At 42.6% G+C, this 14,915-nt stretch overlaps 1 protein-coding gene across 2 annotated transcripts in view; it reads right to left on the bottom strand.

Moving 5' to 3' along the window:
* The window catches only part of TOGARAM2 (TOG array regulator of axonemal microtubules 2), a 203,215-nt gene extending 192,285 nt beyond the window's left edge, over positions 1-10,930 (bottom strand). Inside the window, exon 1 of one of the 2 annotated variants that reach the window (XM_033935971.1) lies at positions 10,732-10,930. Coding sequence is in view for 1 of the 2 variants with exons in the window: in XM_033935970.1 (XP_033791861.1) it covers positions 10,430-10,469 (40 nt within the window). In the remaining variant the exon portion in view is untranslated. Of the gene's footprint in view, positions 1-10,429; positions 10,485-10,731 lie in introns of those variants that run through there. The other variant, XM_033935970.1, reaches the window with a different exon arrangement.
* Between the last annotated feature and the right edge of the window lie 3,985 nt (positions 10,931-14,915).

Below are 14,915 nucleotides of genomic sequence, written 5' to 3'. Positions count from 1 at the left end.
TCTGCATGGGGAGATTGTTTGCCCAACACGAGCAATGCTGAATTTATCAACTACAATCAGCTGAGCCTAATGGTTTGAATATTGACGTTGATTAGTGCAATTTCTATTCATTTTTACTGCAATAAAAGTTTTTGGGGTTTTTTTTTTAGATTGAACATGCTTTAATCCTATCATTTTCTTCCACGTATCGTGTGCCAATTGGCCAGATTTGAAGACAGCGTTCTTTGAAAGACCGGTTGCCATTTTTTGAGTAGCGCCCATTAGAAACTCTGAAATCAAGCAGCTGGCAGAAGTTTTTGTGAAACAGTTTGTGAGGATCTATGTTGGAATAGCGAACAAAGGCAATTGATTATCTGTTTCAGAAGAACAGCGGTTGTTTTCCCTGATGCAGTGGCAGTAGGGCCACAAAATGCTGGCAGCGTCAGATTTTGGAAATTTCATACCTGCTGCTAAAGGATTGTGGAGAGTAAAAAGTTTGCTGCTATATAAATTCTTTTTGGAATTCTGAGTACTGAGTACACCAAGACAAGATTATTGAAGTGATTTTTTTTTATATATTGAAAATATATCTGTATATAACTGTTTTGGCTGCTCTTAAGTACTTATGAGATGGATAAGATGTTTGAAAAAAGGATTAAAATACAAGAATATAAAAATACAGGGAGGTTTTTTTTCAGCCTATGATTGATAAGAGAAGGGTCCAAAAGATATATAACAAATCTTTTTCCATGAGCCCAGAGTGTGAGGTTTTTCCTACCCTGAGTTTAAATTATTCAATAATACCTGACAGTACTTGAACAGTGGGTATTCTTATTTCTACTTGTAAAGGACCACCATTGTACGAGGATGAATTAAAAATGAAAGGCAATTGTTAAAATTATGCAATAACCAGAACAGAGCTAGCGAAATGTACTCGTACATTGCCTGCTGGATAGTTCATCCACACACAGTGCAGCGTTCAGTCTTTAGGCGTGTGGCAGTCATGAGGTCAGAAATATGGATGCTCCATGGCAAGATTGCACCACTGAAGAACAATTTGGAGTAGTGCGCTTTCTTTGGGCAGAGGGAGTGAAACCTGTGGAAATTCACTGTCGGATATTTACTCAGTATGAACATAGCTCCATGAATCAATGAAAGATTTATGAGTGGGTAACAAGGTTTAAAGCGGGAAAAATAGGTGTAACCAATGAAGGTCGTTCTGGTCGCCCATCAACATTGCGCACACAAGAGCATATCGACAGGGCAGATGCCTGATTAGAGAAGACTGATGGATAATGGTGTCTCAATTGGCTGCAGCTTTGGATATCAGCTATGGAGCTGCATTGGCCACAATGCATGATGACTTGGGATACAGAAAAGTCTGCGCTTGATGGGTTCCCAATCTGCACAAGCAACAGTGTGTGGAGGTTTTGACCCAGTTCCTGAGATGGTATGAAGAAGATATGCACTCTATGCAGCTCACTGGTTACCAGTCAAAAAGCGATGCATCTTCAAAGCCCTGATCATGACACACAAGAGATTCTACCAAAAATCCCCAGCCTACATAGCATCCAAGCTACGCCTATACACCCCTAACTGCCCCCTCCACTCCAAAGCAGAACAAAGACTCAGCATTCCCGCAGGGAGATCCCTCTGAATGAGTATGGCGTACAAAAGATCCTACAGCCATTTCCTACCTCAGCTATGGAACCGACTACCCACACAGTCGCTAGACTCGCTAATGACCTTCTGCAGGGCAGTAAAGACCTTCCTCTTCCGCCAATCAGGCTATTAAAAACTGCCTCCTCAATATACTTCTCCTTGTACTCTTCACTATGACCAGTCTGGTCTCTAGAATAAGCTCTGTTATTGTCTACTGTAACCTATTTGTTGTCATGACTAGTTTGTTTTCAAATGATTGTGAATGTCTACTAGTTACCCGTTCTGAGCTTCTGGGAGAAAGGGATAGAAATCGAAATAAATAAATATGAATATTCCGGAGAGAACTGTCACCAGCAATGAGACATGGGTGCATCTCTGCAACCCGGAGAACAAAAGACAAAACATGATGAAGTAAAGGAAGTAGTGCTCACCTGGCTTCAGGTGAAGGAATGCAGAAGCTAGTGGAACAATATAACAAATGCGCCGTCTTGCATAGGGACTATGTGGAAAAGTGATATGTTCAATTGCTCACAGTTACTTCTATTAAAACCTGTTAAATGTATTTTGCCTTTACTTTTTGATTTACCCTCATATTACATGGGCTGTTAAGGCCACCTCGATCTTCCTTCTGTCTTTTAAAATTTTATTGAGAAACCAACAAACAGAAAAGTACTTAGAAGACTATAATGTGCATCAAGTGTGACAGTTGTCCAGGATACAATAAATTGATGTAAATAAACTCTCAAAAGATTTTGTTTCAAATTAACCTTCAGTGACCTTCTTTTGACCAAAACAACAACCCAACCCTACCCTAATTTCTTCATTCATGGCCCTTAAATACCCTATCCTAGCTTGTTTTTCTAATCATTAGACTGAATTGTGAAGTCAATTACACATTTTCTTAACTTAAGGCTCCTTTTACTAAGCCACGTTAGGGCTTTAACGCGCAGAATAGCGCACGCTAAATTGCCCCGCACGCTAGACCTTAACGCCATCATTGAGCTGGCGTTAGTTCTAGCCGCGTAGCGCGGGTTTAGCATGCGCTAAAATGCTGTGTGCGCTAAAAACGCTAACGCAGCTTAGTAAAAGGAGCCCTTAAAGTTTAGCCCTTATCTGCTCAAAATCTTCTCCGCTGGTAGTCAGTCTTGCTAATAACTTATTCATAAAATGTTTTCTCAGTCCTACTTTAAATAACTTGTGGACTTCATAACATATTAACTAAAAAATATTTTTAAATGGATTTTAAAATGGGATTCAAGATCTCTCTTGGGTTTAATGTTTGATATAACAAATTCAGTGCAGTGTATGTTCTTGACGTTTCTTCAATAAATTACCCAATCCAGCCTCTTTACTAATGGCCAAGTATTACAGGACTTAACACAGAGTGAAGTTTGGTAGACTAAGGGCCAAATTCTCAAAACTTTAACGCCTTCGATAAACTGTTTTCTGACGGTTTGGCCTGAATGCATTTCAACAGTGGATTATCAAAATGGATTATCTCTGTCTTTAGTGAGCTTTCTAGCAGTCTCCAACAATGACATGCAAATGGGCTCTTCAGCATTGAAATGAGCACTCTGATGCATTATTGAAAATCGCCGAGTCATTTTCTAAGAGCGGCGTTGAATTTTGGCAACAAAAATCAGCGACTGGTCCAGGGAATGACCTTCTGTTTCATGTCCACTCTTAATTGTCATATGCCAAAGTTATATCTACTTTGAAAACATGTTTGTTTGTGTTTTGCAGGCATTCCTTAGGGGTTGAATTTTGCTATGTTGATTGGTTGAAACTCTCTGTGGCATACACTTTCCACTATGGTTTCATGCCTTCATTTCCTTTTGTGTCTTCTTGTAGAGATAATTTATCCTTGGGTTTTTGATTGATTGGGTTTTTGATTTGTATTCTAGTATCTGTTGACTTCTGTCCATGCTTTGTCTTTCTTCTTTTATTTGACTTGTATTATAAACTGCTTAGATGCACTGTTGACTTTGTGATATCTCTTATAATAAAAAGCTAAGTGCGCATGCACACTCTCACCGCCGTGTTGCCTGATCTGCAGTTCCATGGCTGGCAGAGTACGCATGCGCGCTTACCAAGTATCTCTGGGCTTGCCAGCTCCAGCCAGAAAAAGTTCAGATGCGCTCCAGGTAGGGCCGTGCCTTGCGCGAGCGCAGCGAGTCGATGTTGTCTAGGATCCATTCCTGGTAGCAGGGGTTGGCGCTGGGGCCAGGGGGGGCAGCGGCGGCGGGCCCGCCATGTCAATGAGGAGGAGGAGACGCGGGATACGAGCGCGGCCGAAGAGAGCCGTTGGGGCTTGCGCACGCCGACCTCTGGGCACACGGGCGGGAGTCGTCGCCACCGAGGTGGGTGAAAGCGGCTTTTAAGGTGGACTGGGACAGTTGCAGTCAGGCGCCCTGGCGGGTTTCCGTCTTCATCCAATAGGGAATAGCTTATGGTCCACCGGTTCAAAACTGCTAAAATTGCCTCTTTAGAGGAAATGATTTGATCAGTAGCTCTTGCAGTTTTAGCACAAGTCCCACTTCGTTACTAACAGACAGACAAAGGAGGCCAGGGAGAGAGACAGACAGAAAGAAAGACAGACAAAGGGAGCCAGGGAGAGAGAGAGAAAAATAGCAGGAGGGAGAGAGACATAAAGAAAGGAAGAAAGAGACAGGATCAGGGAGAGAGACATAAATAAACAAAGACAGTAAGGCATATATTCTAGCACCCGTTAATGTAACGGGCTTAAACACTAGTAACTAATAAAACTGATCATGATAATGATGATGACGACTGACAACCAGAGAATTGAGATTCAAATCCTAGTGCTGCTGTTTGCAATCTTGGGTAAGTCATTTTAACCCTCTATTCACCTCAGGTACAAAAATCAGATTGTGAGCCGTGTGGGGACAGGAAAATTTCTAGTGTACCTGAATGAAACTTATCCTGAGCTATTATCAAAGAGATGTGAACTAAATCCAAATAAATAAAACTAGCCAGTTGCAAAACTCAGTAATAAAGTCTGGCATGCGTTTGGGAGACCAAAGCTGCCCTCAACTTTTGGATAGTTGTAAAACTCCTTTACTTCTTTCCCTATCCATAGAAATCTATAATAATAAAACGCTAAGCGCGCATGCGCACTCTTAATGCCGTGTTGCCTGATCTGTAGTTCCGTAGCTGGCAGAGTCCACATGCGCGCTTACCACGCACCTCTCTGTCTCGCAAAGGGCTTGCCGCCTCCGGCAACACAAAGTTCATTTTTTTGTTCAAAGCCCCTGCCGCGGCTCCTCTATCAAACCTCACCAGAGGCTGAGAAGACTTCCGACTCTGGCGGGGATCGAGAGAGGAGACGCAGCATTGGCTTTGAACTAAAAAATGAACTTTGTCTGGCTGGAGCCGGCAAGCCCGCTGCAAGACAGAGAGATGATCACATTTGAATATTAACGGAGCATGGGCGTAGGGAGCCTGGCTCCCCGGCTACTGTGTCCAGAACACGACGTCGAAAGTGGAAGATGGCGGTGGGTTGGCTCACCTCACGGCAGATGTGCAGGAACCGGCTCTAACAGGCTCACCCTCCCTCTTCCCCACACTCTGCTCCTCTTCCGCGGACGGCATGTGCTACGGGGGTGACGCCTGCTTCGTAGCCCGGCACCGGACGGCGGACATGCTCGGTGAGTTTGTCTTCTAGGGACAGGGGAAGCACGGAAGAGATGCTTCTAGATTGTGGGAGCGGGGAAGAGGGACAGGGGAGCACGGAAGAGGTGCTGCTGCACAGGGAAGTGGGGTGGGGGAGTGAAATGCTGCTGCACAGGGAAGTGGAGGGGGAGGGTATGCTGCTACTGTACAGGGAAGTGGGGTGGGGAGGGAAATGCTGCTGGTGAGAAAAGGGGGCTGGGGCTGAAAGGGAAAAGATGGGAGAAGAGGGATGGGGGGGGAAATGGGTTTGGAGCTGGAGCTGGGGCTGGGGCTGAAAATAGGGGACATGTGAGGGAAGGAGGCTTTACTAGCACCCATTAATGTAACGGGCTTAAACATTAGTAGAATATATAATATGATTTTAAAGTATTTGAGGCTTGTGAAGATGAGAACAAAGCTTGCAGGGAATGGGACAGGGACAGAGCTCACAGGCACAGGATGGGGATAGAGAGATCCCAAGGGGATGATGAAAATTTGTTCCCATGTCATTCCCTATATACAGTACTCCCCCCGATATTCGCAGGGGTTCTGTTCCAGGAACCCCCACGAATGTTGAAAAACCACGAATACGGTTTTTAGCAGGGGAGACAGGAGAGGGCAGCCAGAGAGGCAGGAGAGGGCAGCCAGAGCGCCGGCGAGTGAAGGAAATCACTCGCGGTTTGCTCCGACCGCCTCTTCCTGTATTAAAGTCGGGCCTCACCAATCAAGAGCTGCTTTGACACGCAGCATGTAGGATCGGCCAATATTTTTAATGGATTGGCCATACAGTCATGCCAGCAAAGCAGTGGGGTACCCTAGCGGGCTCTGCTGTGAACTTCACATTAAGAGTGCCAGGTACCCATCTCACTATAACCACCATACATTATATGGTGAGCCCTCAAAAACTCCCCCCAAACCTACTATACCTATCTGTCTACCGCCCCAAAAGCCCTTATAGGGCAGTACAGTGGGTTTTTGGTAGGCTCACACTTTCCACCACAAGTATACTAGTTAGGATGGCATGTGGGCCTGGGTTCCCTTCTCTGCAGTCCACTGCACTGCCACCAGACTATTCCAGAGGCCTGCTTATAAAATGTTTATTGTTATAAAATGTCCAAGTACAAATCCCACCCAAAACACATACCCCCTTAAGATTTAGATGCACTGGAGACAAAATAACTGGAAAGACGTCTAAAAGTCAGTTTCTAAATGCCCACCTGGATGTTTTGACTAGTAAGACATTCACGTCTTGGTTTATATAATCTTTTGGGCGTCTATCTTTTTTGAAAATGAGCCCCTTAGTGCATGAGAAGCCACTTTTATATATTACCCTGTAAAGCAGTTACAAAATTACTAAACCAAATCAAATAAAATAAAAAAGAGGAATTTCATTGAGTTTGTAGTAGCATTCTATTTACCGTGACACACCTCTCTGACATCACGTACTCTATAGCTACCAATTTTGCCATTTAAATAAACCAATATTGACAGAAACCACTTATTAAAGCGGCTTCCTCAATATCCCTAGAGAGAACCAAACGCTCTGATGAAGTCCAATTCACCTAGGCCTGGATTCTGTAGACAGCGCTGTTATTGGTGGACATCTTAAAAATGGCCACTGTTCGCGTGTCAATCATGCATGTTTACAAAATTGCGGTTACATGAAAGGCGTTGGATATGTAGGCCAGGGTTTTATAGGCCTACATTTCGGGTGCCTATCTTTCACAAGAATTGCCCCTATGGAGGTGCCGTACGATGCCTAATGCCACTTCTGGTGTTAACCATGCCTACATAAGGCGCCTCCATAGATGGGATAACTGCAGCCTTTTTGGAGGCACTCTTAGGCACCTCCTCTTTTTAAATAGCATTTTAATTGGCTTTAAATCAACGCAGCCAATTGGTGTGCCCATTAAATCAATTAAACGCGATAAAGTTAGGTGGCGTTAGGGCATCTACTGCCAACTAACTTAGGGCACTATTTTTAGAATCAGGCCCCTAATGTTCTACAAGTCCCTTCTTCAGAAATGAGCAATTACACTGTCTTCCATCACAGCAAGTTTCTCAAAAGGTCGTTCTAAATAGAGAATGCCACGGGGAAAAATTTTTCCCTGTCCCTGCGGGAACTCATTTTCCCGTCCCATCCCCGCAAGTTCTTTTCCTGTCCCTGCCCCATTCCTGCAAGCTCTGTCCTCATCTGCACGAGCCTCAGAACACTTTAAAATCATAAGTGTTCGAGGCTTGTGCAGTTAAGGCAGAGCTTACAGGAATGGGGCAGGGACAGGGACAAAACTCGCAGGGACGGGACAGGGGAAATTTAATTCCTGCGGGGACGGGGAAAAGTTTGTCCCCGTGGCATTCTCTAATTCGAAATACTTAAAGGACCTGATTACTATTCAGTGTATTGTAAACCGCTTGGGGTAGATTTCTTCATGAAAAAGGCGGTTAATAAATACAATACTATTCCATCCTTCCCATATTATAAGATCATTTTGTTTATCAGGTCTATTTACTGAAATTTATTAACCACCTTTATGAAAAAATTCACCCAAGGCAGTGTACAAAAGTGTTGCTTGACATAAGTAACTTATACTGGATTAACAATATCACAATCATAAAAATGACCAAATGCCAGCTTACACACACAATTAAAACAATGAAGTAAAACCTGGAGATATATTATTGCTTTTACTAGAATTTAACCTGATACAGTGTCAGTAATGTACACATTAAAAAAGCACAGTACAGTACATACATGTAAGTACATTCATGTAACATAATTGTGATACAATCTCAGCACAATACAAATGAAAATAGGCAGCATAGGACAACCATATGAAACAGAAATTATAATGATTTTAAAAGCCCTATCATATGTCTCTCTTTCAGTAGATGCAATTCAATCACATTTTTTTTTTCTAGCCTCGCATTCAATGGGTCCAAAATTGTTCATAGAAGAACTACCTGGTGTGGCCCTATGATAAGTCAGAAATTTCTTTAGTTTTAATGTAAAGTTGAACTGCTATTTCACTCGGATTTAATAAGACAAGTCTTAAGTCTACAACAAAAACAACCAAAAAAAAAAAAAAAGAATATCAAAACCTTGTTAATTCACAAGCAGATTTTTTTTTTCTAGCTTTCTGCTAAGAAAATCCTGAAAACGTCTCTAAAACCATTAAAACAACTTATATGAGTCTGATGTGTGCTGTCCTAAGATTCGTAGATGGATTAAACAACTGTTCAACTCTTAAACAGTGTCTTCTATATTTCTCAAACCCATTAGGTGATAGTCCTCAGCGACACCACCATGGACTCAATTTCTCTCATAGTTCATGGCTTTATGTGTCCATTCCTCATCGGACTATTATTTTACTTCTAATATTTATGATTTTATTTTAATTAACACTTTAACTCTAATGTACTTAGCTTAGGGCTCCTTTTACAAAGCCGCGTTAGTGGTTTTAGCGCACACACTACCCGCACTACACGGCTAGAATTAATGCCAGCTCAATGCTGGCGTTAGCGTCTAGCACGGCTGGCAGTTTAGCGCACACTATTACATGCGTTAAACCGCTAACCGCTTTGTAAAAGGAGCCCTTAGCGGTCGGGATGCCGGGATATCAGGCCAACATGTTTCGCCTGAAAGGCTTTATCAAGGCGTTAATCCCTTCCTGCTTACAGCTGTTTAATCCATCTGTGAATTATAGATTTCTCAAAATACTCTTGTTTATTGAAACGTATGTGCTATAACAAAATTTGTCCTAAGATTCATAACATGAATAAGAAAACACTGGACAGGAAACCAAAACTCCCATAGTTCTGCTAAACTAGCAATAATTAACCATAAGCAAACAAGAAAGTTCACATACCAGGGCTTCTTCCAGTCTGTGATTTCAACCCATAGGTTTCTGGAACTTATTACTCAGATAAAGGAGCACAACCTCCTAGAGGAGCTAATAAGTGAATCTGTTGGACTCTACACTGGTTAATAATATACTTCCCTTTATCACCCTTCACCCACCCTCCCCCCACTCTTGTCACATGAAGCTGCCAGACCAGGCTGAGAAGGTAAATCCCAAAAGTCCCTTGTCCTATCATAGTTGGATCTTTTCCCATGGAGATGTGTAAGATCAACTGGGAAGCAGATGGGTTTCATGCCTGGTTTCCAGTTTGATGAATGTTTGCATTTTACCCTAGCTCACAAGGAAAGTTGTGTTTGTTTTCCCTGTGAATCCTTGTGCATCCACTGAAATTCAGGGTGCATTCAATGATGTTCAGGTACCTCCTTCAGATTTTCACAAATTAAAATTCTGGTAATCTAAGAGGGCAAAAATGAAAATTCTTATAGGTTAAGTGAATTTTGCAGCCTTTTTTTGGGGGGGGAGGGGAGAGGCTGAGGAAAAATCATCTTGCCTAATGATTTCTGGATGTTTATGTATTTACAGGGCTCGGGAATTCTGTAAATTTGAGACCTGTTCTAAATTTTGCATTGGAAACACTGTATCAGATCCACCATTGGGGGGGAATAAAACCCCTGAGAATGAGTCTTCAAACCACATACCACATATCAATGTTCTCTTGGGCTTCTGCGGCTGGCTGACGTCATGACTGTTGCAGTTGTCCGGGTCTCGCCACATCTCGGTAGGGAAAACCAGTGTTTCAGCCATTCTGCATTATGACCCGGACAACTGCAACAACCTCATATATCAAATCTACAATTAGAGAGACCCATTTGACTTCTAAGTTGAAACAGACTTGGTGGTGTCCCTCTGGAAAACATCAGTGGCTGTTTGTGAACCAGACAGGCTGGGGGCTAAGGATACAGTGTCATAAGGAGGTGTTTTGAGTGGGGGTATTTTCTATAAAAGGGGGTAGGGGCTGGGGTTTCAGTGATATAAGAAGGTGGGGGTGTTCTCTGTATAACAGGAGGATGGGAATACAGAATTTAAGGAGGTGTTTGTGAGTGGGATTTCTCTGTGTAATAGAAAAGCTGAGAGCTGGGGACGCAGTGTTTGTGTAGATGTTTGGGAGTAAGGGGTCCTCTGTTTAACAGGAGGGCAGGAAGACAGACCTCTACTTGGTATGATGGGGTTTGCTATTAAGGAGGAGGCATTTTTACCTGAAGGCCACTGAGTCTGTATCTCTGGGGGTCCATCCATGGAGTCATAAAGAGCCCCTGTACTGCTGGCTTTTAGAGCTAGGAGTCAGTCAGGTTGCCTAGTTCCTCTGTAAGAATTTAATATGCACCTCAGACAGTGCAGGGAAGGAGCCCACTTCACTTTACCAGGGCTGCCTCCAAGAACCTAAGGAAAAAAAAAACCATTGCCCAGTCCCTGAGCCAACTGAAACTAGTAAGGTCAACAGTGTGTCCCTGCCATTAAGATTTACACCCTAGAAGAGCGGCGGGATTGCTGGACTGACCTCTTGCGTTCAGCTTTCCATTTGCCAGCTGCTGACCGTTGCGCTAACCACCGGGGCAAGCGGAGACCGCATCCCCGAGAGCTGAGGCTGAACCGTCCGGCGGCGCTGCCTGCAGATTTTTCCCGCGCTGCGGCCGAAGAACCCCTGGCCTGAGCCGGGGAACGTTGCAGAGTGTGGCGCGCGGGTGCAGCCTGCAGGAGGCTCCTCAAAGCCCTGTCACATGCCAGGAACAAACCAGGCTGCGTAGCAACCAGCGGGCAGCCGTGTGCGAGCGCTCACCTGGCAGGGGCAGGGCACACCTCGGCATTGTTATGGTAATGGGGAGGCGGGGGCGCTCGTTCCAAAGGGCCACAGCCCTGCCCAAAATCTTATTCTCAAGTCGCCTTTCATTTTAGTATAACTTTTTCGCGCAGATCTAATAAAGTTTTTTTTTTTTTTTTTTTACCAAGTTTCCAAGTTTATTAGAAAAATTTGATTAATCGCCTATCACATTTCCTAGGCGATGTACAATCTCATAAAAAATCAGTTAGGGTGACAAATATAACAAACAGTATAATTACAGACATTACTATACATAATTTCTACATATCATTTCAAAGCAAAGGAAGGTTTATTAAAGGGTTACAATCATTATTAATTTAATTTAATTACATTTAAGGAAAAAACGATAGGAGGGGTAACAAATAAAATTTCTATTTAGTATATAGAATAAAAAGTAAATATATAGAATAAAAAGTAAAAAAGTTTTAAGATATAAAATTTATACATTAAAAGCATCATTAAAAAGGAAGCTCTTGTTTATTGTTATTAGGGCCGTTGTTTTCGTCCTAGCAATATAACTTTTTTTTTTACTTCATTCAATCTAATGAAGTTTTTATAATTATTGTTATTAGGGACACTGTTTTTGTTTTTGGGGTGGTTGGGAGTTTTCTTGTCCTACATTTTTTTTTTTCATTTCATGAGCGCTCCACTCAGCTACCCATACTGCATTTTTCTTGCCTTTAGACATATTTGTATAACTAACTGTCTTGGGGGAGGGGGGGGGGCGGCAATTAAACAGGAGCTTTCTACATCTCCTTGGGGATAAAATAAAAATAAGACAGACAGAAAAAGGTGAATTCTAATGATCATGTTAGTTTCCACTGATAACTCTTATCTGAAAATGTATTTTGCTAGTATTGCTGCTGCTTTGATTTGTGGTTCATGGTGTATTATTAAATATTGTGTAACGGATTGCCTTCCCCTTTTGGCAGAAGGTAGCTCCGAAGGCTATGGAAGAATTTTTATTTGGGGTTTGTTTTTTTTTTTGGGGGGGAGGTCCTGAGGGCTCTAGGATGGACCATACCTCTGGCCTCGTTAAAGGTCATGATTGAAGTTTACAAAATCCTGACTGCAATAGAACGGTTACAAGTGGATCGATTTTTCACTGTCAAAAATGACAAAGACTAGGGGACACTCGAAATTACAGGGAAAGACTTTTAAAACCAATAGGAAGAAATATTTTTTCACTCAGAGAATAGTTAAGCTTTGGAACACATTGCCAGAGATTGTGGTAAAAGCGAATAGCGTAGCTGGTTATAAGAAAGTTTTTGACAAATTCCTGGAGGAAAAGTCCATAGTCTGTTATTGAGACAGACAAAGAAGCCTCTGCTTGCCCTCGCAGCATGGAATGTTCTTACTCTTTGGGTTTTAGCCAGGTATTAGGGACCTGGATTGGCCACCATGAGAACGGGATACTGGGCTTCATATTTCTGTAGTATGCATTAAATCTCAGGCTATGATTTACTGCTTCTTTTTTTTTTATTTATTTATTTGATTATTCGTTATGTCTTAATAACAAATATTCATGAATGACCACAAAAGATACAAATTCCATATAAAGAACGACAAAACATATTAGGCAATAATTCAACATGTCCTAGTCCGGGTAGAGCTTTGGATTCTTGCCCAGAAATAGCTTAAGAAGAAAAAATTTTAAAAATTTAAATTGAATCAGGTTGGGCAGACTGGATGGACCATTCGGGTCTTTATCTGCTGTCATCTTCTATGTTACTATGTATAAAATAGCATTTCAACATAACTAACAAGCTGCCAAATACTTCCTTCCACAGATGAGCTACTAGAGGGTATTTCCAAATACAGTGAAGATATGCACCTTCTACCCCTTTACACTTTAGGCAAACACTCATATTCAAAACACTAGCAGCCACTTAGGATGCATAGACATTGCAAAAATTTTAAACACATTTCCTTCCACTTCATATACCCTTTCAGCACCTATCTACACTGTGGCACAAATATCACTTTCAAATCAAGCTCCCATTTATGGACTAATGGCATACTTTGAACGCAAGTGAACACTTTATAACTGTAGAGACCTCAAAGGTTCTAGGTGGATAGAGACCTCTTGTGGCTCTAGATCTCATGTGCTGGAAAAGGCTTCAACGAATCCCATGCACAGCTAGGAGCACCAACAAAAATGTTCTTGATTCTATGAACCAAAAGGTGTCCCTGGAAGGCAAGATTACCAGACAAACTGACCTATTTTGGACATGTGATGAGGGCGAATTCACCAAAAAAAAGGATGTGCTACTCAGAATGGTCAGTGGTAAAAGGAAGCAGGGGAGCTCAATGGAAGATTAGGTTTTTACCTTTGAGCATCTTCTTTCTCTGTTAGTCCCTGTAGGATTCCATACACTAGGTGTTCAATCCCAACCCGCAATCTGGAATTTGCAGAAATCCAACACTTTTCTGAGCATATGCTCCTCCCCTTAGACTGAGAGCTAGACACATATCCAGTTGAGTCCCAAAGCCAAGCAACATACTTAAACAAATCCATGACAATGGGGTATGGGGGAAGATCCCCAGCAACATAAACAATTTCTGACCTGGTCTGCTCTGCAAAACATGAAACAAGTAATAATCGGGCACAAAGGCAATCCAGCAAAACATTGAAGAACAATTCAGAAGTAACTTGCTGTGTGCAACAAGCATCCACAGTAGACAGCCTTTAGTTAAGAATACTCAAAGAAGTGGAAAACTCCCCACAGGATCTGGCAACTGGTTGGAAAATCTTCAAGCCTGTAAGGAGAATAACCAAGGCAGAAAGAAGCAGACTATTCCAAACCACTGAGTGTACACAGAGAGGATGGGTCGTATGGAATCCTACAAGGACTAACAGAAAGATTATCAAAGGTAAAAACCTAATCTTCCATTCTGTTACGTTCCTTATGGATACCATATGCTAGGTGACATATCAAAGCAACAGTAGCATCTAGGGAGGGACAGAAGAGTCTGCTCACAAAACTGAGGTACCCAAAAGCAGTATCAGATCGAACTGCCACATTCACTCAGAAAAACCAAGTAGCTGCCCAGCAAATTTCACCAGGATGAATCCCATGAGACTCTTCCCAAGACACAGCAACACTTCCATTAAATGGGCTTTAAGAGAAACTGGCGGCTGCTTGCCACATGCGACATAAGTTGCAGAAATAAACATTCAAATCCATTGAGTGATCAAGGACATAGATGTCGGCCAATCACGGCGAGGCGCAGCAGTCAGGACAAAAGGGTGATCAGACAACCTAAAATCATTAGTCCTCCCCAAACAGTGGAGCAAGACTCTCTTGACATCCAACTTGCACAAGATCTGATCCTTCTGTTCCAAGCCTGTGGAATGAAACGCAGGCAAACGAACCTCCTGGTTAACATGGAAGGCAGAACCACCTTCGGTAGAAAGGAAGGAACAGTGTGGAGAACTCCTGCATCTGTAATACAGAAAAAGAACTCCCTGCACAAATGAGCCAGAAGCTCTGAAATACGCATTGCTGAGACAATTGTGACCAGAAAGACAGTCTTGATCGCCAGATCCAGAAGAGCAGCACCCTTTTAGTGGCTCAAATGGGGTTCTCCAAGGTCTTGAAGAATGATGTTAAGATTCCATGCAAGGAAAAGAAGACACAAATGAAGTGCCCCTCTCAAAAACCTGGTCACATCTGAATAAGCAGTAAGCAAACTAGCATCTCCGCGTGTTCTAAGGCAGTGGTTCCCAACCCTGTCCTGGAGGACCACCAGGCCAATCGGGTTTTCAGGATAGCCCTAATGAATATGCATGAAGCAGATTTGCATGCCTGTTACTTCCATTATATGCAAATCTTTCTCATGCATATTCATTAGGACTAGCC

The sequence above is a fragment of the Geotrypetes seraphini genome, chromosome 3 (assembly GCF_902459505.1).
Source record: "Geotrypetes seraphini chromosome 3, aGeoSer1.1, whole genome shotgun sequence".
In the NCBI taxonomy this organism is placed as follows: domain Eukaryota; kingdom Metazoa; phylum Chordata; class Amphibia; order Gymnophiona; family Dermophiidae; genus Geotrypetes; species Geotrypetes seraphini.
This window is presented reverse-complemented; position numbering and strand designations above follow the sequence as displayed.